We start from the raw sequence: 26,360 nt of genomic DNA, 5'->3' as shown, positions 1-26,360 counted from the left end.
CTCTGAACATAAATACAAATAAACAAAATCTGTTAGTTTTTGTCAAAAGCATTTCCTTTCAAATATTAATGACACAAATATAACTCCATAGACTCTGAGCTGAGCTGAGCCAGTTGCACATCAAGATCAATGTTTCATAAAGAACGGAGGACGTCTCATTTTGGGGGAAAAAAAAGGTTTGGCCGGTTGTAGTTCATTGTTTGTATTATTGGAAAGAGGTGTCATTTGATTTAAAACAGTTGATTAGCTGTGAAGTTATTAATTCTGACTGAAATCTGTGTGGCTCTTTAGAGCTGTGCACCCAGTCCCACAAAACAGAGGATATTATTATTATTATTTCCTTTACCTGATGGACAACTTCAGTTTATGCACTGGCTGGTGCTCACGCCAGTGATTTTGCCACTTATATAAACCAGCAAAGCAGAGAACCAGACAACAGCGGGTCGAAGAGCTGCTTCGTTGCTTCAAGCTTCAAGCAGACCTGCTGTAGTCTGCAATCAACATAGAGAAATAATCATTTTCTCACTAAACACCCTCAAGAACAACGGCTGCTCTGATGTCCCGAACCATTCGTGGTGCATTCAATGTACCTTGGAAAAAAACCAATGCAAGCAGGCAGCGAACGATGCAACACGATTCAACCCGTCAGTTGCATCGATGCACACTGAATGAATCGATGCACTTGCATTGCGCAAGTTTGTATCTAGATACTGATTCGTATCGATTAATCTCCATATGCCTAGACTACATATATTTATTAGATGGAAATCCAATCCAATGAGCCAGTTTTTTTTAGTGTAAGTAAGCACTGGAGACAGCAAGAAAAAACAAAAGAGAAAGAGAGAGAGAGAGAGCGAGTGGTGGTAGTAGTGAGGGGCAAGAACAGCTACTGTGAAAGTGAATTTGCATCATCTAAAGCTGAGGAAATGTTTGACATTTCAAAAGGTTAGCTAACCGAGGATTATAGTTGCACCGATGGTTATTCCAAGGATGACAAAATCAGAATCACAATCTAACTGAAAAGTACGTTCTCACATACAAGGAATTTAATACACAGAGGTGACAATGAACAGACTGGCAAAAATTTTTGGCCTGAAGTCACTATCAAGCAACAAACAAAGAGAAACAAACAACCCCATCTTGACCTTTCACAATAAAAGACAAATGCTTACTCAGTGAACCCTCTCATTTCATCAGAAATTAGTCATCATGAGGATACTCTTCAAACTGGCAGCATTATTAAAATTATAACATCTTAGTTTTATAAGTACTAAGTAAAATCTGGGAGCATGCGCTGGTGTCCACAACACCGCGCAACTGCCTTGGGTCCTGGATAACAACCACCCAGTCATACAACCAGTCCATCCCACATCTCTAAATAACAATGTATTTGTGGGAACTAGGTCATCCCCAATGCCATTAAAGATATTGATCAACATCGAAACCCAGCACCATGCTAAAATACTCAAAAACTAAAAAGTAACCGCATGGACAGACTTTTAATTCCAGGCCAGTGTGACACACATCCCATGAGTCAAGTTTGTACCAGGTGAGGAAGTGGATGCATGCCCGTGTAAATTCTAATGTGCCCAGATAACAAACACAATATGGACATTGAAGTTTTATCTCTAATGTGTTGTATTAGTTTGCTGGAGGCACCCTGAGTCAGAGTCAAACCCCTTTATGGAAAAATATATAAAACTGATAACTTTGAAATTTCTCTGTCTCTTAAAGCAAGTACCAGGTACCAGGTACCAGCTTAGTGAAGGACTTTGCTGTCTGGTGCCACACAAACTACAGCTCAACACCTCGAGACAAAGGTACTAGTCACTGAGTTTGGGAAGTTCAGAGCAAGACCGCGACCGGTTCTGATCAAGGGAGTTGAGTTGGAGCCTGTGGATTCCTACAAGCACCTCAGGCTGTGGCTGGACAGCAGACTGGACAACCCACACCAACCTCCTGTACAGGAAGGGACAGAGCAGGCTGTACTTTCTGAGGAGGCTGTGGTCATTTAACATCTGCAGGAAATGCCTGTGGATGTTTTGCCAGTCTGTAGTAGCCAGCATCCTCTTTTACAGTGTGGTGTGCTGGAGGGACAGAACATCCAAGAAGGACACATCCAAGCTGGTCAAACTGATCAGGTGGGTCAGCTCTGTGGTTGGCATAAAGCTGGACTTTGGTGATGTTGTTGTGTGTGGGCCGCCAGAAGAGGAGGTACTGCTGGCCCACCATCAGAGGGCGCCCTGCCTGAAGTGCGGGCTTCAGGCAGGAGAGGGCGCTGCCGCCATGGACACAGCCGGGGGTGACAGCTGTCACTCATTACCTCTTGACAGCTGTCACCCATCTACTCAACGTCCTCTCACTCCATAAAGACCAGACGTCATCTCCACCTCGTTGCCGAGATATCATACTTCATTGGAGGTAATATCCTCAGCCATTTGTTTTACAATATATCTGTATATTGTGAGTGTTTGCAGGAGTACCGGTACCTCTGTCAGTGGAGCTGAGTGAGTGCAGGACGGCACTCTTTTTCCCTGAGGAATTACTTCGGTACTCTGCTACATATTGAATGAGAGGTGGAGGTGGCATTCCCACCGCTGTTGTTACTGGGTGTACACACACCCACACTTGACTGTCTTTGTTCTTCGCCAGCAGTACCAGATCCGACAGTCGGGGACGGTGATCACCTGGGAATTCGGGACTTGGCGGCTCCAGTATTCACCAGGTTCTGTGGCTGGCGGAAATCGTGTGGTTCCGGCTCTTCTCAGGACAGACGTCTTCTATCCTCGAGCCTGCCCACACGTCACCTTTGTAGATTGACTGTAATGATATTCTGAGATTGTCTGTATGTTCGTTGTGCACAATTCACAACATTAAATTGTTATATTTTGGCTCATCTATTGACCGTTCATTTGCGCCCCCTGTTGTGGGTCCGTGTCACTACACTTTCCCAACAGATGTGGCAGAGAAGAGAACAGTGGACAATCTGCTGGACATTATGGATGATGCCAGTCACTAACTGCACAATGTCATCAGCAACCAGAGGAGCCTCTTCAGCCACAGACTGCTCCTTCCCAAGTGCAGGACCAACACACTGAAAAACCCCTTTGTCCCTCAGGTCATCAGACTGTACAACCCCTCACTCAGGGGAAGGAGCAGCTCCATCCAGAGATGAGTGTGGCATCTGTTTCTGCAACCCTCCTGTCAAATCAAATCAAATCAAATCAATTTTATTTATATAGCGCCAAATCACAACAAACAGTCGCCCCAAGGCGCTTTATTTTGTAAGGCAAAAACCATACAATAATTACAGAAAAACCCCAATGGTCAAAACGACCCCCTATGAGCAAGCACTTGGCGACAGTGGGAAGGAAAACTCCCTTTTAACAGGAAGAAACCTCCAGCAGAACCAGGCTCAGGGAGGGGCAGTCTTCTGCTGGGACTGGTTGGGGCTGAGGGGAGAGAATCATGAAAAAGACATGCTGTGGAGGGGAGCAGAGATCAATCACCAATGATTAAAAGCAGAGTGGTGCATACAGAGCAAAAAGCGGTGAATAAAAAGAAACACAGTGCATCATGGGAACCCCCCAGCAGTCTAAGTCTATAGCAGCATAACTAAGGGATGGTTCAGGGTCACCTGATCCAGCCCTAACTATAAGCTTTAGCAAAAAGGAAAGTTTTAAGCTTAATCTTAAAAGTAAAGAAGGTGTCTGTCTCCCTAATCGGAACTGGGAGCTGGTTCCACAGGAGAGGAGCCTGAAAGCTGAAGGCTCTGCCTCCCATTCTACTCTTACAAACCCTAGGAACTACAAGTAAGCCTGCAGTCTGACAGCGAAGCGCTCTATTGGGGTGATATGGTACTATGAGGTCCCTAAGATAATATGGGACCTGATTATTCAAAACCTTATAAGTAAGAAGAAGAATTTTAAATTCTATTCTGGAATTAACAGGGAGCCAATGAAGAGAAGCCAATATAGGTGAAATATGCTCTCTCCTTCTAGTCCCTGTCAGTACTCTAGCTGTAGCATTTTGAATTAACTGAAGGCTTTTCAGGGAACTTTTAGGACAACCTGATAATAATGAATTACAATAGTCCAGCCTAGAAGAAATAAATGCATGAATTAGCTTTTCGGCATCACTCTGAGACAAGACCTTTCTAATTTTAGAGATACTGCGCAAATGCAAAAAAAGCAGTCCTACATATTTGCTTAATATGCGCATTGAAGGACATATCCTGATCAAAAATGACTCCAAGATTTCTCACAGTATTACTGGAGGTCAGGGTAATGCCATCCAGAGTAAGGATCTGGTTAGACACCATGTTTCTAAGATTTGTGGGGCCAAGTACAATAACTTTAGTTTTATCTGAATTTAAAAGCAGGAAATTAGAGGTCATCCATGTCTTTATGTCTGAAAGACATTCCTGCAGTTTAACTAATTGGTGTGTGTCCTCTGGCTTCATGGATAGATAAAGCTGGGTATCATCTGCGTAACAATGAAAATTTAAGCAATGCTTTCTAATAATACTGCCTAAGGGAAGCATGTATAAAGTGAATAAAATCGGTCCTAGCACAGAACCGTAGTCCATGAAGAAGACTCCCTATTTACACGAACAAATTGTAATCTATTAGATAAATATGATTCAAACCACTGCAGCACAGTGCCTTTAATACCTATGGCATGCTTTAATCTCTGTAATAAAATTTTATGGTCAACAGTATCAAAAGCTGCACTGAGGTCTAACAGGATGAGCACAGAGATGAGTCCACTGTCTGAGGCCATAAGAAGATCATTTGTAACCTTCACTAATGCTTTTTCTGTACTATGATGAATTCTGAAACCTGACTGAAACTCTTCAAATAGACCATTCCTCTGCAGATGATCAGTTAGCTGTTTTACAACTACCCTTTCAAGAATTTTTGAGACAAAAGGAAGGATGGAGATTGGCCTATAATTAGCTAAGATAGCTGGGTCAAGTGATGGCTTTTAAAGTAATGGTTTAATTACTGCCACCTTAAAAGCCTGTGGTACATAGCCAACTAATAAAGATAGATTGATCATATTTAAGATCGAAAGCATTAATTAACGGTAGGGCTTCCTTGAGCAGCCTGGTAGGAATGGGGTCTAATAGACATGTTGATGGTTTGGAGGAAGTGACTAATGAAAGTAACTCAGACAGAACAATCGGAGAGAAAGAGTCTAACCAAATACCAGCATTACTGAAAGCAGTCGAACATAAAGATATGTCTTTGGGATTGTTATGAATAATTTTTTCTCTAATAGTTAAAATTTTATTTGCAAAGAAAGTCATGAAGTCATTACAAGTTAAAGTTAAAGGAATACTCGGCTCAATAGAGCTCTGACTCTTTGTCAGCCTGGCTACAGTGCTGAAAAGAAACCTGGGGTTGTTCTTATTTTCTTCAATAAGTGTTGAGTAGTAAGATGTCCTAGCTTTACGGAGGGCTTTTTTTTATAGAGCAACAGACTCTTTTTCCAGGCTAAATGAAGATCTTCTAAATTAGTGAGATGCCATTTCCTCTCCAGCTTATGGGTTATCTGCTTTAAGCTGCGAGTTTGTGGGTTAAACCACGGAGTCAGGCACTTCTGATTTAAGGCTCTTTTTTTCAGAGGAGCTACAGCATCCAAAGTTGTGCTCAATGAGGATGTAAAGCTATTGACAAGATAATCTATCTCACTCACAGAGTTTAGATAGCTACTCTGCACTGTGTTGGTATACGGCATTGAAGAACATAACAAAGAAGGAATCATATCCTTAAACCTAGTTACAGCGCTTTCAGAAAGACTTCTACTGTAATGAAACTTATTCCCCACTGCTGGGTAGTCCATTAAAGTAAATGTAAATGTTATTAAGAAATGATCAGACAAAAAGGGGTTTTCAGGGAATACTGTTAAGTCTTCAATTTCTATGCCATATGTCAGAACAAGATCTAAATTGTGGCTAAGGTGGTGGGTGGACTCATTTATATTTTGAGCGAAGCCAACTGAGTCTAATAATAGATTAAATGCAGTGTTGAGGCTGTCATTCTCAGCATCTATGTGGATGTTAAAATCATCCACTATAATTATCTTATCTGAGCTAAGCACTAAGTCAGACAAAAGGTCTGAAAAATCACAAAGAAACTCACAGTAACGACCAGGTGGACGATAGATAATAACAAATAAAACTGGTTTTTGAGACTTCCAATTTGGATGGACAAGACTAAGAGTCAAGCTTTCAAATGAATTAAAGCTCTGTCTGGGTTTTTGATTAATTAATAAGCTGGACTGGAAGATTGCTGCTACTCCTCCTCCTCAACCCGTGCTACGAGCATTTTGACAGTTATTGTGACTCGGGGGTGTTGACTAATTTAAACTAACATATTCATCCTGCTGTAACCAGGTTTCTGTAAGGCAGAATAAATCAATATGTTGATCAATTATTATATCATTTACTAACAGGGACTTAGAAGAGAGAGACCTAATGTTTAATAGACCACATTTAACTGTTTTAGTCTGTGGTGCAGTTGAAGGTGCTATATTATGTTTTCTTTTTGAATTTTTATGCTTAAATAGATTTGTGCTGGTTACTGGTGGTCTGGGAGCAGGCACCATCTCTACGGGGATGGGGTATTGGGGGGGTGGCAGGGGGAGAGAAGCTGCAGAGAGGTGTGTAAGACTACAACTCTGCTTCCTGGTCCCAACCCTGGATAGTCACGATTTGGAGGGTTTAATAAAATTGGCCAGATTTCTAGAGATGAGAGCTGCTCCATCCAAAGTGGGATGGATGCCGTCTCTCCTAACAAGACCAGGTTTTCCCCAGAAGCTTTGTCAATTATCTATGAAGCCCACCTCATTTTTTGGACACCACTCAGACAGCCAGCAATTCAGGGAGAACATGCGGCTAAACATGTCACTCCTGGTCTGATTGGGGAGGGGCCCAGAGAAAACTACAGAGTCCGACATTGTTTTTGCAAAGTTACACACCAATTCAATATTAATTTTAGTGACCTCCAATTGGCGTAACCGGGTGTCAATACTGCCGACGTGAATTATAATCTTACCAAATTTACGCTTAGCCTTAGCCAGCAGTTTCAAATTTCCTTCAATGTCACCTGCTCTGGCCCCCGGAAGACATTTGACTATGGTTGCTGGTTTCGCTAACTTTACATTTCTCAAAACAGAGTCGCCAATAAGCAGAGTTTGATCCTCGGCGGGTGTGTCGCCGAGTGGGGAAAAACGGTTAGAGATGTGAACGGGTTGGTGGTGTACACGGGGCTTCTGTTTAGAACTATGCTTCTTCCTCACAGTCACCCAGCCGGCCTACTTTCCCGTCTGCTCGGGATCTGCTGGGGGACAGCTAGTGGCAGCTAAGCTACCTTGGTCCGCACCAACTACAGGGGCCTGGCTAGCTGTAGGATTTTCCAAGGTGCGGAGCCGAGTCTCCAATTCGCCCAGCCTGGACTCCAAAGCTATGAACAAGCTACACTTATTACAAGTACCGTTACTGCTAAAGGAGGCCGAGGAATAACTAAACATTTCACACCCAGCGCAGAAAAGTGGGGGAGAGACAGGAGAAGCCGCCATGCTAAACCGGCTAAGGGCTAATAGCTGCGCTAAGCTAGCGGATTCCTAAAAACACACAAAGTGAAGAATGTGAAAATAATTTAGAGGTGATTCAGCAGAGAGGGTGCTTTAGTTAAGGCTCGTGAAGATTACACTTGAAATAAATCATTATCTAGTTATCTAGATCAATCTAACTACGCAGATTAAACAGCTAACAGATACAGCAAAACACCGCTGTGCTCCGGAACAGGAAGTGATACAATACCACAGTGAGAGCCAACCACCAGTAGAGTGCAGACTCATCCAAATCCCTGTCCTGTGCACCAGAACATTTCCTGTACATTGGTTTTGTGAATTGTGTTGGTTGCATGGCCCAAGCAGAGGGTCACTCCCTTCAATCTGCTCTGCTTGAGGTTTCTGTCTCAAATCATCAAAGCGAGTTTTTCCTTACCACTGTCGGCTGTGTGCTTGCTCTGGGGGTTGGTAAGGTTAGACCTTACTTGTGTGAAGCACCTTGAGGCAACTTTTTTTGTGATTTGGCGCTATATAAATAAACATAAAGTGAAATTGAAATTAATTTGGGGGGTCTGGGGGGCTGAAGTGAAGCCACACTTTTAATCATTTGCCATGGTACATCTCAAACATCTGTGATGTTAGCACACATGCTGGCTCCTATCAAAATAAAAAGACTGTGTGCCTAGTCATGTAGACAGGTCCCAGAAGATACACACATACACATACATACCACATTTTCCAGAGTATAGATAACTTTCAATTTATTTATTTATTTATACTAGTTTGAGAGTTCCTGAAATTTGTTCTCTGGTGCAACTTATATACTGATAAATCACATGTTCATAATTAATAATAGTAATGGTAAGAACCATTTATACAATCATGGTTCTTACAATGATGTTGGAGGGGTGATGGTCTAGTGCAAGGGTGGGCATCGAGGGCCGAGACACTGCAGATTTTCCGTGTAACCAATCACCTCAGCAGGTGGGTTGCTGATGAGCTTCTGCTCTGAACATAAACACCTGGTTGTCAATGAAATCACCTGCTGAGACACCTGATCATTAATGAAATCACCTGCTGAGGCGATTGGTTGCACGGAAAACCTGCAGTGTCTTGGCCCTTTATGGCACATGATTGCCCACCCCTGGTCTAGTGGTTAAGGCATGGGGTTGAGACCAGAGGATCCTTGGTTCAAATCCCAGCTTGACCGGAAAATCACTAAGGGCCCTTGGGCAAGGTGTTTAATCCCCTATTGCTCCTGGTGTGTAGTGAGCACCTTGTATGGCAGCACCCTCACATCGGGGTGAATGTGAGTCATTAATTGTAAAGCGCTTTGAGCATCTGATGCAGATGGAAAAGCGCTATATAAATGCAGTCCATTTACCATTTTCCCAGGAATCAAAGCACAAATCAAAATAAACTCCCAACAATAAAAGAATAAATGCCAATAATCAGTACACTACAAGAATGCACAAAAATTAAAGTGTTGATAATACACTTACACACAAGTGCGACTTATATGTTTGATCTTCTTCAAGAGGCATTTTTTGACATGTGTGACTTATATTCCAAAAAATACAGCACACCTGTGTTTGAAATAATGAGTTATTATGTTTTTGAGTTCAGAACTATATAATAAGAAAGCAAACATTCTGAAACTTATGGCTATTGAAGTTTCGTACAACAGATATTTGATTTTCAGTATAGGAATGTCCTATATTACCTCATTCAACCTCACTGAAACAGCCTGGAGAAAACATGAAGTACACGTGGTGGAGGAGAACACATCACTTACGCGCAGTCTGCGTGAGTGGGCCGGTAGTAGAACGCAGGTATTATCTTTTCATATTTGTCCCGGGCAGCATTGTTACCCGTGGAGTCCATAAACTGCAGAGGGGGAGCAGGAGAAGAGACAGAGAGGCTGTGGGAATACTGAATTCATGTTCGGAATGTATATGGATTTAAATGCAGTACTGGTGCAATATGCTACCTGTAATGCATTTTTTGCTACTATTTACACAGTCAGTCACAAGGTTACAATTCATTCATTTATTTTCTGCTACATATCAGGGTCTGGATCATGGTGACAGCAGGCCAATTAAATTGGCCCACATATTTGTCTCTTTGGTCAAGTCCTGGTGCATTCAGAGGTGTTCCCGTGTTGAAATATATTCCCTCAAAGTTGTCCTGGATCTTCTCCAGGGCCTCCTCCAATTTGGACATGCTTGGAAGGCCTCCCTAGTGAGACGATCATGGGGCATCCTCACCAGATGCCCGAACTACCTCAACTAGCTCCTTTTGATGTAAAGGAGTAGCGGCTCCTACCTGGCTGCTTCCTGGATTCTCACCCTGTCCCTGAGTGTAAGCCATATACCCGACGGAGGAACCACATTTCAATCGCTTATATCCACTACCTTGTTCTTTTGGTCATTACCCAAAGCTTATGACCATAGGTGAGGATAGGAGCATAAATTGACTGTTAAAATTGAGAGCCTCACCTTCTGGTTCAGCTCTTTCTTCACCGTGAAGGTCTAGTATAGCATCTGCAAGACTTCACATGCAGCCCCAAAGATCTGTCGGGCTCATGCTCGAATGTAAGTGGATGGTAGCTTGTAGAAGTAGTAGTAGATGGTAACTTTCAAGAGGTGTGGATGGACCAGCAGTCTACCTGGGTGGTTGTTATCCAGGTCCTAATATGGTTCCATACTGTGGTGGAGGCAGGGATGATCAGACCTCATCTTGTTACATGTACTTTAATGAAACAGCACCCTTACTGGCAGTTCAACACAATTAAGCCCAGTCAACAGATGAGTTGAAGCACTTTGCTAGTACCTTTGAGTTATGCTGCATTCAATTTACCTTGGAAGACATAAGCTGAGACTGGGAATGGTGGGACACCTGACGTAAATGCATTCCACTTCCCACAAAGTACCACAAATCAGAAAATAAGATGGACACCTCCAAGATTATGGAGGATAGAGTGAGGCAAAAATTCCCAGTCCAACAAAGAGACATACTTTATGGAAGAGCACTGATTGAGCAGAAGTTACATTAGTGCTTTAATTTACTGCTCGGTTTGTAGCACCATGTAGCCAGTCGTTAACAACATCTACTGGGTTAGCCACTGTTAGCAGCAGCAGTTGATAAACACACTAAGTGGTATTTCTGGCACAAAAATACAATAGCAACATGTCTACAGCCAGCAGTAGGTAAGTACTGTGTACACAGTTTATTAACCTGGATACAAAAAAGACAAAGCATATTAAAAGAAAAAAACCTACAGCTTTCACTGCTGTTTTTGCTCAGAGCAGCCATCTTGGATTGTGAATTTGAGGTATGCAGGGTTTGAACGAGTTGACAAAATGGACTTTGACTTCAGGGGTGTTCCTGGGGGATGACTGGGAAATTTCAACCTTTCAGCACAAATGGAATGTATCATTACCTTTGTCACTTATAGCATGCTTATTTAATCTCATAAAATACTAAAGAGACATTCCAGAATTAGAGGACATTTACTGTCCCCACCTGATATTTAAAATACTTTAGTCCAAAATAACAAAATATATCACCTAACCTGCCAATTAAACTGTCAAAAAGCAAAATATAATAATTTGCTGGAACAAAATTGTGTCTTTACATAATTAAATATACGGAATAGGTGTAAAATACCCCTAAAAATTAGGTTTTTCTCCCTGCCTCCTGGTGACAAGCTTTTACATCATTTTTAATATCTAAAATAAGTCTTGAATTAATTGTCTTCTGTTGTATTTTCATTACATAAATCTATTTTACCTGTAAAAAACAAACAAAAAAATGAATAAAACATATTTTGAATACTATTTATAGTGCTATGAAGTTATGTCCCTGAATGTGCACGCAACCCTGTTACCCATACCATTTTTTGCCTGGCTGATGAAGAGTTAAAATATTATGTCATTACAAACAGGAAATTACATCATCCAAACATTTTCAAAATCCATAGGTAGACCAAAGGTGAGTGCCCTCTTGCATCTTTGATATATTTTCAAACTTTTCTGGGTTAACTGAGTGCATAAAGCTAAACCACTCAATCCTGTTACTCATAGTTTAAGAATAATGTTGAATAATTTCAATTTTTTATTTTCTATATTTGTAAAATTACATTGGTCCTTGACCTTGGTAAAATAGCTAATAGCTTTCGTTCATTAGGTAGATGCTGCATTAGCATTGATTTGCAACCCTGTTACTAAAATTATATAACATGGTTATTATCATAGTTAACAGGGTGTTTATGGTTAAAGATGTTTAGTTAAATGATAAAAATGAATTGATTTGTGTACTTTAATGTATTTACATATGAATATCTTTTGTATTATTAAAATATTTACATATTTTACATATTTAAAATAAATAGCCACAATTTACATGCTTCTTCAGTTACAACAGCATCATTACTGCATAGTGTGCCACAATACATGTTGAGATCAAATAACATCTGAAAATAAATTAATTTTGGTTATAAATTTGGTATTTAGGGTTGCACGGATACATACACAGCAAATAAAACATATGCGGTGGAAAAAGTACCGTTGATGGCTGAGCTTGACAAATCATATAATTTAGTAGTTTATGACTCATATTTCTTAAATATACAACATAAGATGCTAAAACTGAAGATTTATTTTTAAGAAGTGTATATGCCAAAATGTCCTCTAATTATGGAATGTCCCTAAAAACTAATATTTCACAACGCATATAATTCCTCTTTCACAGTGAGTGAGTGTCATAGGATTGATTGATTCAACACACAGACAGCTTTGTTGTGCTTTCCAGCTCATGGCTTTCTGCCCATGCTGGATTGTGACTTATACCACTGTTTTTGTTCCAAGCAGGAATCGACAAGCAGTGCAAATGGCAGCGTGATGCTCACAGTGTAGCAGGTGAAGTCACTCGAAAACAGGATTCTGACTCTAATATGTGATTGGAATTATTAACAATGAAATCACAGGGCAGGTGTTCTCACCTCTACTTCCGTGTTTCTCCAAGGATCCAGCAGGACTGACTTCACTTTGCTGATCTGAGAAATGTTTCTGTGGAGCCCCGAGCAGCTCTGACACACAAACACACCCAGGGTGTAAGACGCCCACTCTGGCTCTGCAGACCAACACACAGAAAAGTTGTAGATCAAAACCATATTAGGCTCAAATTAGCTAAAACTTTCCAGAACATCCTTCTGTCCAAAACAGTTTAAATTAAAACCGAATTGGCTGAAGTCAACTCAACAGGCAAACACAATGGTTTTTAAAGTTTTTTAGGATTGTGGCCATTCGTAGTAGAACGGCACCTTTCACACCGAGGCCACAAATGCGGCGCGCAACACTTTAAAACCCATCATTTTCAACAAGAAGCGTTGCGCAAGCTTGGTTTTTGCACACAGCAACGCTCCATTGGGAGTGTGCAATACCGCTTGACGTCAAACTCACCATAGTCAAAGTTCAACTCAATTCAACTTTCACTGCTGCACGCTGTGATATAGCTTCACAGGTCCAATAGAAACGAGGCATCAGGGCAAAACAAGGAAGACAACAGAGTGCAGAAATATGTCAGAGGAACATCAGAGCTGCTAATTTTCTAAAGAAAATCCTAACAATTTTTTTTTACAAGATTATATAATTATATTATATAATATAATTATAAGATCATTTCTGATTACTGTACATTTTGAAGTTAAAAAAAGTTTCTTACATTTGAAAGCTTGTAATTAAAATAGTTTTAGGAAAAAAAAATCTTTACAATCTCTACAAATCTTTAATGTTCATCTGTAAGTTAAAACCAAAATAACAGAATGCTAAAATACCCTTGGCCATATGAGCATAAAAAAGGAAACAGAATATGACCTTTTGAACTAAATAAGTCAAGGTTGGCCATCTCTGAACTTGTCTGTGTCCCAAGAATGTTCCCTGTGAATTTGAAGACCCTGGCAGTAATAGGACTGGACTTATGCTGAGCACAGACAGACGGACAGACAGACGGATGGATGCAAGGCCTTCACAATACCCAATGGCCATATGTTAGGGTCAAAATTTAAAGTTGCTCCAATTGTGATAAAAAATGATGCAAATTATCGGTTGAGCAAACAGAATTAATACATGGAATCATTTTGACTGTGTTGAATGCTTGGCTGCTTGACTCGCAGACTGACATGCATATTTAATAATTTTTTTCGGGGACACACAAGTCTGCACAAACATGGCAACTGCAAGACTTGTTCAGTCTCCAGAACATAAACAGAACTTCGCCCATTTTCCGCATCTGCGTGCAGCATTCACAATGCACTGTGCACAGTCTGAAAGGCACTGTGCCTGTGGACGCAACAACTTGAGTGCACCAAGTGCAATCTAGAAGGCCCTTTAACCAGATCACAGCAGTCACTGAAAGTATCGTCCTATTGTCCTTGCTTCGCAAGACTTTGTATGTTTCATATTTTGCAAGCTTCGACATTTCGAAGCTTGCATGTTTAACCTCCAGCTGAAATGCATATGCTGATTCACAGACAATGAGGGATAACAAAAAAAAATTAATGCAGGGACCCAGTCCACCAACCTTTAAAAAAAAAAGTTGGGGAAAAACAAAACAGAAAGCCGCATCCTATCGCCATTTCAGCAAAATGTCAAGATTTTGGCGCAGCGACATTGTGCTATTGCTTAGGGCCCCTTCACATATATTACGAATATGGCTGAATTGTGCACAAAGCAGGAATCGTATGCAATACATGTATAATCAGAGCTGCCTCCAGCGCCTCGTACACCTGTTGCTACAACTATTTGCGCACACCAGCAACTGAAAGACAGAGTGTGCGCTGTGAGAGCCCATTCGATCCCTCTTGCGGCAAGTGTCGGTCAAATTCCAGGTGACACACATGAACTTCTAACACCATTCGCTTGGCACTTAGAAAATGTGTGGCCATTCACGCTGCTAGCACGAAAACAGTGAGCAGACAATCACTTTTGAGCTGGCTGTGAAATATGTCTAAGTGCCCCATGAATGTGGCGTTGCAAAACAGCAACACATATGTGGCGTGCCAGAGAGTTGGCTCCCCCGACAACACGTGCCATGCATGTGAATCGCACATGTGTTGCGGTCGCCCCCCCCAACCACAGCATATGTGGAGGATGTGTTGTGGATGGGGGGAGGGGGGGATAACTAAATAGCAGTAAAAATAACTAAAAAGAAATGATCACATAACACAGAATCACAGTGACATGTTGGTGTGTGAACTGACAGATCTCTGGTTCGTGATGTCCCAGCTGGAGAACACATACCATGTTTGGACGGACATGACCTAACAACTGTCCACTGTGATGCATATGTGTCTGCTTACGGTCCTCACATGGACATACATAAAAACATATAATCGCTGTTGCAATGGGCTGCAGCGAGCAAGCGCACGGTGCGCACATTGACAGGCTACTCCAGATTAAACGAGCGATCTGAATGTCACGTCACCCACGTGTGCACTGTTCCACATGATGCGGTGTCCATGACAGGACACGAGTGTCAGGCCGGACACACGCCGGCCCGGGTGGAAATGCCAAGCCAGTAGATGTGGACATGGTAAGAGCGCACTGCTCCATTCATGTCATTTCATGACTGTACATCTGTGGCCATGGGCCATCTCCAGAGGAACAGACGGTTCGTAATTGTATTGTTCGCTCGATAAGAGGGATTAAAAAATGCAGTGTTTTTTATGATGTGTGATTTTTTTTATAACACATTTATCTCCTTGTTGATTTCAGGCATTTTTCTGCAACTATTATAGGACAGCGATGGTAGCACAGTGGTAAAGTTTCTGCCTGACAATCAGAGCTTTTGTAAATTGCAGGTTCGAATCCTGTGGGTGGCATGTGGTTACACATGCTCCAGCTGCTCACACTATGTTCCTGCTGCGACGGTTTCATGCATAACAGGACCCCTTTAATAATTGTCATCATGGGAAATGTGTTTTCTGCAGGTAATTAAGATTCTTAAAAAGTATTTGTTGTTACGTCTGCGCTCTCCAAGTGCAGGTTCTGCTTTAATATGTTCCATTTTAGTCATTTCCTCTTTTTAAGCAGTGAACCGTTACATTAGAGTAGAATCATCCCAGAAAAACATGTAAGGCCTGTGCACTCAGAAAAACCCAGAACAAAAAACATTTAATCGAAGGCACAACTTCAAAATCACACTTTTACATTCTCATGTAGTTATTTTATCACAAGTGTGACATGAACCATGTTAAGAATTTTGCTGAAACCCCAGAATGTGAAACAGTTCTTTGAAGACAGCATAGGCAGCACAGCAAGTGAGAAAAAGACGGAGGAAGTGTGTAAAGAGCATCCGTTTCTCACCGCGCCACAACAAATATACTATGTTGCAGATATGCATCTGACAGATTTTATATGAAGCAACCTCCCCACTGAAACATTTCCACCAGAAATATAAAATAAACCCCAATCACCTCTGAGATGAGACCAGTGACACCATGCACTCATGTGACCATATGTGTACTTTCATTATCAAACAAGCAATCATTTATCTGTCCAAAGCTGTTGTGGTTAATCTGAAACTGAGCCACAGGAAAAAGACAAAGTCAAATGATTTGTAACGTGTGCAGCTTAGTCCTTCAACTGTGCTTTTAAAGACAAATTACACAGTGTGCAAGTGAGTGAAATTAAACACCCTGCATGTTGGCAAAGAGACGATAGCAGGGCATTTTTTTTCACTGGTGTGTGTGTGTGTTTGTGTGTGCGGACAAGACAAATCAAAACTGGACGGATGGATTTCCTTCAAACTTGGTGGGAATATTACTTCGACAGATCTCCAGAGGTGATTAGATTTTGGAGTAGTTTGGTCAAAGGTTAAGAAAACAGTTCAAAAAACACCTCTTATTGTACATCTCAACTACCGAGAAGTCTGGATGGATGATCTAAATCCGACATTCATCAGCCACTTTATTAAGGACACCTTGCTAGTACTGGGTTGGAACCCCTTTTCCCTTCAGAGCTGTCTTAATTCTTCATGGCATAGATTCAACAAGGTGTTGGAAACAGTTCTCAGATATGTTGGTCCATATTGATAGGATAGCGTCACGCAGTCTACCCATTCTCCTCTGACCTCCACAATTTAGACAGATGTCATCTCTCTCTGCTTTTAAATCTCTTTTGAAAACCTGTCTATTCTCCTTGGCTTTTGCCACTTGAGACATTGACTTCATTCTTTTATTTGATTTCACTGTTTTTATTGTGGTTGTTATTTTATTCATGTTTTATGGCTTTTAATTATTTTAGTTGGAATTTGTTTGCAATTTTATGTAAACTATGTCTTTTATGATGATTTTTACTTTCTGTACAGCGCTTTGGTCCATTTTGGTTGTTTAAAGTGCTTAATAAATAAAGTTGGTTGGTTGGTTGGTTGGTTAACAAGCAACTGAACAGGTGTACCTAATAAAGTGGCCAGTAAGTGTATATCACTCAGCAAAACAAGTAAGTGTATATCGCTCAGCAAAACATCTGTGATTGATCGATGTGAATGACGTCAAAATTAACTCACACAAAACTCATATAATGAAGTCATACAAGGTTAAAAACACCATTACAGGTGTGTGTATTTATTTGTATATTTATATTGTAGTGTTTAGAACACACACATTATGCATCAGCCATCTCTTGTCTTTCATTGGTAGTAATAATTATGCACTATTAACCTGTAATTATGATAATATTTATGATTATTGCCTCTAATGTAATCTGACATCAAATGAAAATTACAAGACACTCAGATCTATCACAAAATCATAATCATCAGATAGTAAGACATGCGAAGTAATGATTACAATTTGGCATGTCAGAATAATGAGAACAATGTAAGAGGAACTGCAAATGTTTACAGAATATTTTTGAAGACCATTGCTGTGTTCTCATTATTATCTGAAGTGATCTGAATCTCTTGCTTACCTGGACAATCCACATTCATGTTTGTAAGTAAGGCTCATGTATGCAAACCAAATAAGGTTAAAGCCTCATTCTCATTTTCACAGATATGCATCCCAGAAGATCACAGTTTGAAACCTTAGAAGGTGAATCTTAAGCTTACAGTAGTAAGCTTGCAAACAGCATGCGCGAGGGAATTTGCGCAATTTTGCATGATCTTCACCATCCCTTCACCTGAGTCGCAAGGCGGCACCCGCATGTCACTTGATTTTTGAACAGACCAAAAAATTTGCATGACAAACTTCCTCAGCAAGTAGGCAGATGTGCGTCTTTTACCCCTTTCCATGTAGTCTGCGCCACTCAGAATGTGCACAACATGACATATCTTGTGAGGGGTTGGCACACACACTTTTCCTTTTATATGATAAGAGAGGAACATCACTTCTGGAAGCAGCTGAGCAAGTCCAGCAGCCTCCAGCCACCCAGCTCTGCAGCCAGTCTGGCACCCACCTACTGTGCATGCATGTCAGCAGGCTGGACGCATCCTGTCCGGCCACAGAAGAGGTGCACAAACCAGATTCAATGTGTTTTGAGATTAAATGAGTTTAATGCTGCAGGGCCGGTGTTCTGTCGAGATGAGGTGCGTCGTCGAGATGAGGTTCCTCGCGTAACTGCATATGTGTGCACTGAAAAAATTACTTGACGAAGTTCGCTTATTTTGATGGGCAAGTAAATGTATAAATTGTTCATCCGAACGTAGTAATGTATAAAATTTACTCACTATAAAACGATAAGTATTTTTAACCTGGAGTTGGCTTATTTCGACAGGCAAAATATACATATACATACATTTATGCTCCTAATGTAAAATATAGAAAATGTCTTACTTACTAGGCTATAAATACACTGAATACAATTAATAAAAAAAAACTTTGACGGAAAAAACAACAAAAAAATAACAAAATGCGCATGCGCAGTTGCATGTCGAGCAAGTTACATCATCTCCACATGCGCAGTAGCGCGACGCACCTCATCTCGACGTTCACCTCATCTCGACGGGACACCGGTGCACACATGGTCATCACCTGTTCAGATGAGGACTACGCCAGCTCTCCGGCTTCATTCTGTTATTTTATTTTATTAAAGACCACAAAATAAAAAAGTTGAAAGGTCACATCCTTTGTGCATGGATGGACAGCGTGCTGGACATCACCTGTGCGGGAGATGAGGACTACGCCAGCACTCCAACTTCAAAATTCATTTTTATCAGAGTGCTTCCAGAGGACCATGAAGCTAGCGCGCACATTGAGGGGGGTTCCAAAGGATCAGTGGGCCCATGCACACATGGAGCAGTGCTTCCAGAGGATCACGGTGCCTGGCCAGAGGAGGATTGTATGGTGATTCCCAGGAGGAGAGGACAGTAGATCCAGCTGGGACGATAATACTGACGCGTCGCAGCTCCTGCACATCATTCTGCAAGTCTGTGAGTGGCTGTCCAGTGGCTTCTTGTTTTTTTAATTATTATTTATTTATTGTTATTTTATTTATTATATTATTATTTACAGTGTCTTTTCTGCCGAAAGTCGGGAGAATTTTTGTAGCCACTTTCACAGAATAATCTAATAGTCAACAGTCATCCTGAGCACTGTGTGCACAAATGTGTCATCATTTCGGCCACACCAATGATGCCAGGGCCACTCAACTTTTGCATATGTGCGGTGCATGTCAGTGGCTCTCAGATGATATTTATGCAGCCTGTCCAAAATTTGTGAATGTATGTTTGCTGCCAGACAGCATTCAGCCAACAGTCAGCCTTTCATATGAAAAAGTTGTCGCCTATTCACCTCTTCTGGCGTGATTTTGTGTCTCTACCTACACTCCATCAGTCACACCCCAGTGAAATACTACCCTTAAAAGGTCCAGAAAAGTGTCCTTAATAAACCAGAATATTCTGTTATGGTGTTGCGGTTTTGTTTTAACTGTGGCAGTATTTCCAAGATTGCAAACTCTGGTGTACTTCGGTAATCCCCTGCATTTCCATGGAGCCTGTGATGTTATCACACATGCCATGACATCAACAGGTTTTCTAGAAGCACCAAGGCTATGAGGAAGTTATTCTGGGGGCATAGTACAGACATCACATGGTACACTGCCAGCAAGTTACATAATCAAACTGTATAAATTACATTCGAGGTCAACTGTGAGAGGCACATGCAAGACTGTGACCTTCTGGGATCCGTGAAAGTGGTAATGGGGTTTAAGATAAGAAAAATATTATTATTCACACTACTCAATAAAACAGAAATGACTAGATCTGGAGTAAAACCATGACAAATTGGATAACTTCAATTTTGTACACAATTTCCATCCAGTAAATGTGGCCCCAACTAAAACTACATCCATGCAATATAATTTCAAACTGGAGCTTATATCTATTGGATGAAAATCCTGCCAAAAATTGAATTATGCAATTGTATTTATTTATTTGCATATGTATGCAAGGAGGGGTAATGGTCACATTCAGGTCAGGTCAGCTGATAATGCAAATGTACTCACAAGTACATGACCCACAAGTGTGTAGGTGTAACTGAGGGTTATCTTCCAATGTACAAGGTCTGTCCGTAAAGTATTGGACCATTGGCTGGGAAAAAAAAACTGGCTTACCTGGAGGGTTGGAAACCTAATCACCCTCGAAGTACTCCCCTTGGGACTACACACACTTCTCCCAGCGGTGTCGCCACTGTTGGAAGCATTCCAAAAACGCCTTTTTCAGGATGGCGCACAGCTCCGCCGTCGTCGCAGGCATAATGTCCTCTCTTGTCTCAAATCGGGTTCCTTTTAATGGTATTTTAAGTTTTGGGAAGAGCCAAAAGTCACAAGGGGCCATGTCAGGGGAGTATGGCGCCTGTTGAACCACCGGAGTCTGGTTTTTGGTCAAATAAGTCTGAATTAAATGAGAGGAATGAGCTGGCGCGTTTCCCTGTAATACTCCTTTGTTATTGTTTGACCCTGTGGTGCGTACTCGTGGTGTACCACACCACGGGAGTAAAAAAAAACAGTCAGCATTACCTTGATGTTGCTGCGCACTTGGCCTTCTTCGCTCTTGGCGACGTGGAATGCTTCCACTGTGACGACTGAAATTTGGTTTCCGGGTCGTACCCGTACACCCAGGACTCATCTCCGGTGATTATGGTGTCCATAAAGCTAGGATCAGTGTCAATGGAGTCCAGCATGTCCTGTGAGACTTCCACACGGAGGTGCTTTTGCTCCGCCGTCAGCAACCTCAGTACGAACTTCGCCGCCACTCGTTTCATGCCCAAATCGTCCGTTATGATGGAATGTGCCGAAGTCTTGCTAATGTCCACTTCCTCAGCAATTTCTCGGACAGTCAAGCGACGATCCCGCATAACCACAGCGTGCACTTTGGAAACGATCTCGTCATTTCGGCTCGTTGATGGCCGACCGGAGCGCGGCTCGCTCTCCACCGTTACACGCCCGTCTTTAAACCGGTTGTACCACTCCTTAATCTGTGTGCTGCTCATGGCTTCATCTCCGAAAGCCGTTTGGATTTTTCGAATCATTTCTGCCTGGCTGTCGCCACGTTTCTGGCAGAATTTAATGCAGTAAAGCTGCTCCAAGCGTTCGGCCATTTTCTCACAGAAAAAATCCGACGAGGGGGGTGGAGCGCTCCTCCCACAAGCCGTGCCCACAGGCGAATGACGTCACCGACAGGCGTGGGGAAACTCACGCGTGTGCACGAGGGTTCAACCTTGGCTGATGCAATCGTACGTGATTCAAATCCATTTAATTAAAAAAAAAAAATTAAAAGGACCTATACTTTATGGACAGACCTGGTACATAGAGTATAAAAACTTCAGAGGGTTTCAGCTGTCACTTGAGAAATCATCATGTCAAAAATAAAAGAAATCAGTTCATACTTGAGAAAAAGAATTGTTTACTTACAGGAGAAGAATATACAAAGTTATCATAGAATTTCCAAGTGTCAAGAACTTGAGTGAGAATTACAACCCCAATTCCAATTAAATTGGGACGTTGTGTGAAATGTAAATAAGAACAGAATACAATGATTGGCAAATCCTCTTCACCCTATTTTCAACTGAATACACCACAAAGACAAGATATTTAATCTTCAAACTGATAGAGTTTTTGTTTTTTGTGCAAATATTTGCTCATTTTGAAATAGATGCCTGCAACACGTTTCAAAAAAGCTGGGACAGGGGCAACAAAAGAATGGGAAAGTTGATGAATGCTCAAAGAACACCTGTTTGGAACATTCCACAGATGAACAGGTGACCTTTGATCCCTCAGGCGGCACTGAATTAAAAACTGACATCATTGTGTAAAGGATCTTACTGCGTGGGCTCAGGAACACTTCAAAAAACCATTGTCAGTTAACACAGTTCGTCGCTACATCTACAAGTGCAAGTTAAAACTCTACCATGCAAAGTAAAAGCCATACATCAACAACATCCAGAAACGCCGCCGCTTCTCTGGGCCCAAGCTCATTTGAAATGGACAGATGCAAAGTGGAAAAGTGTGCTGTGGTCTGATGAGTCCACATTTCAAATTGTTTTTGGAAATAATGGACGTTGTGCCCTCCAGACAAAAGAGGAAAAGGACCATCCAGATTGTTACCAGTGCAAAGTTCAAAAGCCAGCATCGATGATGGTATGGGGGAGTGTTACCGCCCACAGCATGGGCAACTTACAAACTTACACATCTGTGATGGCACCATCAATGCTGAAAGGTACATCCAGGTTTTGCAGCAACACATGCTGCCATCCAAGCAATGTCTTTTTCAGGGACGTCTTATTTCAGCAAGACAATGCCAAGTCACATTCTGCATGTGTTACAACAGCGTGGCTTTGTAGTAAAAGAGTGCGGGTACTAGACTGGCCTGCCTGCAGTCCAGACCTGTCGCCCAATGAAAATGTGTGGCGCATTATGAAGTGCAGAATACGACAACAGAGACCCCGGACTGTTGAACAACTGAAGTCGTAAATCAAGCAAGAATGGGAAAGAATTCCACCTATACAAAGCTTCAACAATTAGTGTCTTCAGTTCCCAAACGCTTATTGAGTGTTGTTGGAAGGAAAAGTGATGTAACAGAGTCGTAAACATACCACTGTCCCAGCTTTTTTGAAACGTATTGCAGGCATCCATTTCAAAATGAGCAAATATTTGCACAAAAACGATAAAGTTTATCAGTTTGAACATCAAATATCTTGTCTTTGTGGTGTATTCAATTGAATATAGGTTGAAGAGGATTTACAAATCATTGTATTCTGTTTTTATTTACATTTTACACCAGTTTCATTGTAATTGGGGTTGTATCTTCAAGAAATTCAGAGAGCCACACAGTACAGAACGAGCCCGGCAGAGGTAGGAAGTGAAAAATTACAAATACTTGTGAAAGAAAACAAGGGAGAGACGTGTCTGAAGACCCCAGAACAGCTGTGAAGGACTTAACCAAGTTAGGAATTGAAACTGAAAGAAGACAATCACTAGAGGCCTGGACAGGAATGGATTCTTGAGGTTGCAGACCAAGAAAAACTTCACTTCTGCAGAAGAGACACCTTCAAGCCATACTGAAGTATGCTAAGTACAACCTGGAGAAAGACTGTGCACACTGGAAGTGTGTCCTTTGGTTAGATGAGACGAAACCAGAGGTCTTTGGCCAGATAGATGTTGCTTATGTTTGGAGAAAGAAGGGAGAGTATAACCCAAAGAACACCGTCCCCACAGTGGAACATGGCAGTGAGAGTGTTACAGTGCTGGTGTGTCTCCAACTGGGATTCTCGTCAAGGTAGAAGGAATCATGAAGAAAGGATATATAAAGGTTATAAAATTAAATCTCAAATAGTCAGCAGCAAAACTGGGTCTTGGTATTTTGTCTTCCAACATGACAATGACCCAAAACCTGGTGATGAAAGAAGACCACAGTGAACTGGCCTGAACAACGCCCCAACTTGAATCCCACTGAAAATCTGTGAACTATAGACAAAAGTCCATGACCAAAGTTCACTATTAGCATTGTAGTTTTTGTGAAATAATTTTGTTTCTGTTTGCAATGTAAAATAATGTAAGCATCCAAAAATAAAACTGGGATGTTCAAAAAGCACTTAAGGAAAAATTTGAAAAAAATGTTAAATTTCATATATATATATATATATATATATATATATATATATATATATATATATATATACACACACACACATACACTTCTCTCACTTTGGGAAACATAATATCATTATGGGGTATTGTGTGTAGAAAAGGAGGTAATGTAAATACAGCCTTGTAAAATCAGAGGCGGTATTTAGTTCGATTCCCACAATGAAACAGAAACTCACCTGCAGCTCCGCAGTCTGCACACTTTTCGTTCCCAGGTTTCCTCACAAGCTGTCTGATGCGCTGTCTGTTCTTTTCTTGGTTCGAAGCCATAATGCAAAAGTTTTGTTCGGATTCTCACAACATTCAACTATGCACGAACCCAAAGACAAACCGTGCAGTGGTGCCGCGTAACAGCGCGTGAGAACGCCAGCCTGCCGGACAGGAGGAGGAGGAGGAGGCAAACCGCTGTCGTGCGCCCCCAACAGGTCAGTGCTGGGAAAACACGCTCACAAATGCCATTTTTAAACAACAGACATAATGAAGAAATTTTAAAAAACTCAAAAACTGTTTGTACACCAAAAATAATCAAGACTTAATCTCTGTGACCACAATCTATGAACTCTGCATCAGTTTGGGGGCCTGAGCAACAGCATAAAATATCTGTACATTTCTCCAGTGGATGGTGTTTTGACGTCAAGGTCAAAAATGTGGGCCATATCTCAAAAACAAAAACAGTTAATTGTCAAAATGAAACAAAAGCACAGCAGTTGTCGGATCTGATTTCTAAACACACATGATCTTTTTGTTTCTTTTTAAATTCATCCATAACAAAGCTAGTCTCAAAACACAGCTGATTAAATCCTCAGGTTTACTTTTTCAGATCACATCCTGCACAAGGTGCTTTGCTTTTTGCCAAGTAAACTCTTTGTAAACTTGACTGTTCAGCAATACGTTAGACACACCACAGAACTTATACATGTGAAAACACTGTTAAGATATGAGCCATTTAAGTGAAAGGTAAAAAGTGGCATTTTTTAAACCATTCTTCAGACTAAATACATACATGGTGGAAAGTTTGAATCACTGCCTAACTTAAATCCATAAATCTCTTATACAACCCCTGGCAATAATTATGGAATCACCGGCCTCGGAGGATGTTCATTCAGTTGTTTAATTTTGTAAAAAAAAAGCAGATCACAGACATGACACAAAACTAAAGTCATTTCAAATGGCAACTTTCTGGCTTTAAGAAACACTATAAGAAATCAGAAAAAATAATTGTGGCAGTCTAACAGTTACTTTTTTAGACCAAGCAGAGGGAAAAAATATGGACTCACTCAGTTCTGAGGAATAAATTATGGAATCACCCTGTAAATTTTCATCCCCAAAACTTACACCTGCATCAAATCAGATCTGCTCGTTAGTCTGCATCTAAAAAGGAGTGATCACACCTTGGAGAGCTGTAGTGTAGCTGGAGAGCCAAGTGGACTGACATGAATCATGGCTCCAACACGAGAGATGTCAATTGAAACAAAGGAGAGGATTATCAAACTCTTAAAAGAGAGTAAATCATCACACAATGTTGCAAAAGATGTTGGTTGTTCACAGTCAGCTGTGTATAAACTCTGGACCAAATACAAACAACATGGGAAGGTTGTTAAAGGCAAACATACTGGTAGACCAAGGAAGACATCAAAGCGTCAAGACAGAAAACTTAAAGAAATATGTCTCAAAAATCGAAAATGCACAACAAAACAAATGAGGAACGAATGGGAGGAAACTGGAGTCAACGTCTGTGACCGAACTGTAAGAAACCGCCTAAAGGAAATGGGATTTACATACAGAAAAGCTAAATGAAAGCCATCATTAACACCTAAACAGAAAAAAACAAGGTTACAATGGTCTAAGGAAAAGCAATCGTGGACTGTGGATGACTGGATGAAAGTCATATTCAGTGATGAATCTCAAATCTGCATTGGGCAAGGTGATGATGCTGGAACTTTTGTTTGGTGCCGTTCCAATGAGATTTATAAAGATGACTGCCTGAAGAGAACATGTAAATTTCCACAGTCATTGATGATATGGGGCTGCATGTCAGGTAAAGGCACTGGGGAGATGGCTGTCATTACATCATCAATAAATGCACAAGTTTACGTTGATATTTTGGACACTTTTCTTATCCCATCAATTGAAAGGATGTTTGAGGATGATGAAATCATTTTTCAAGATGATAATGCATCTTGCCATAGAGCAAAAACTGTGAAAACATTCCTTGCAAAAAGACACATAGGGTCAATGTCGTGGCCTGCAAATAGTCCGGATCTTAATCCAATTGGAAAATCTTTGGTGGAAGTTGAAGAAAATGGTCCATGACAAGGCTCCAACCTGCAAAGCTGATCTGGCAACAGCAATGAGAGAAAGTTGGAGCCAGATAGATGAAGAGTTGTTTGTCACTCATTATGTCCATGCCTCAGAGACTGCAAGCTGTTATAAAAACCAGAGGTGGTGCAACAAAATACTAGTGATGTGTTGGAGCGTTGTTTTTCATGATTCCATAATTTTTTCCTCAGCTCAGAATTGAGTGATTCCATATTTGTTTCCCTCTGCGTGGTCTAAAAAAGTAACCGTTACTGACTGCCACAATTTTTTTCCTGATTTCTTATAGTGTTTAAGCCAGAAAGTTGCCATTTGAAATGACTT

General features: G+C 41.1%; 1 protein-coding gene across 1 annotated transcript in view; it reads right to left on the bottom strand.

Moving 5' to 3' along the window:
* LOC117527467 (arf-GAP with dual PH domain-containing protein 1-like) overlaps positions 1-24,074 on the bottom strand; it is a 58,289-nt gene extending 34,215 nt beyond the window's left edge. The window contains exons 1-3 of the mRNA XM_034189824.1: positions 23,900-24,074; positions 12,581-12,711; positions 9,374-9,465 (exon numbers count right to left, since the gene is read on the bottom strand). Of these exons, the coding sequence (XP_034045715.1) occupies positions 9,374-9,465; positions 12,581-12,711; positions 23,900-23,990 (314 nt within the window). The 5' untranslated portion in view covers positions 23,991-24,074. The remainder of the gene's footprint in view (positions 1-9,373; positions 9,466-12,580; positions 12,712-23,899) is intronic.
* Between the last annotated feature and the right edge of the window lie 2,286 nt (positions 24,075-26,360).

Source organism: Thalassophryne amazonica, chromosome 16, assembly GCF_902500255.1.
Source record: "Thalassophryne amazonica chromosome 16, fThaAma1.1, whole genome shotgun sequence".
Taxonomy (NCBI): domain Eukaryota; kingdom Metazoa; phylum Chordata; class Actinopteri; order Batrachoidiformes; family Batrachoididae; genus Thalassophryne; species Thalassophryne amazonica.
The sequence above is the reverse complement of the archived record's forward strand: the minus strand, read 5'-3'. Positions and strand labels throughout refer to the sequence as shown.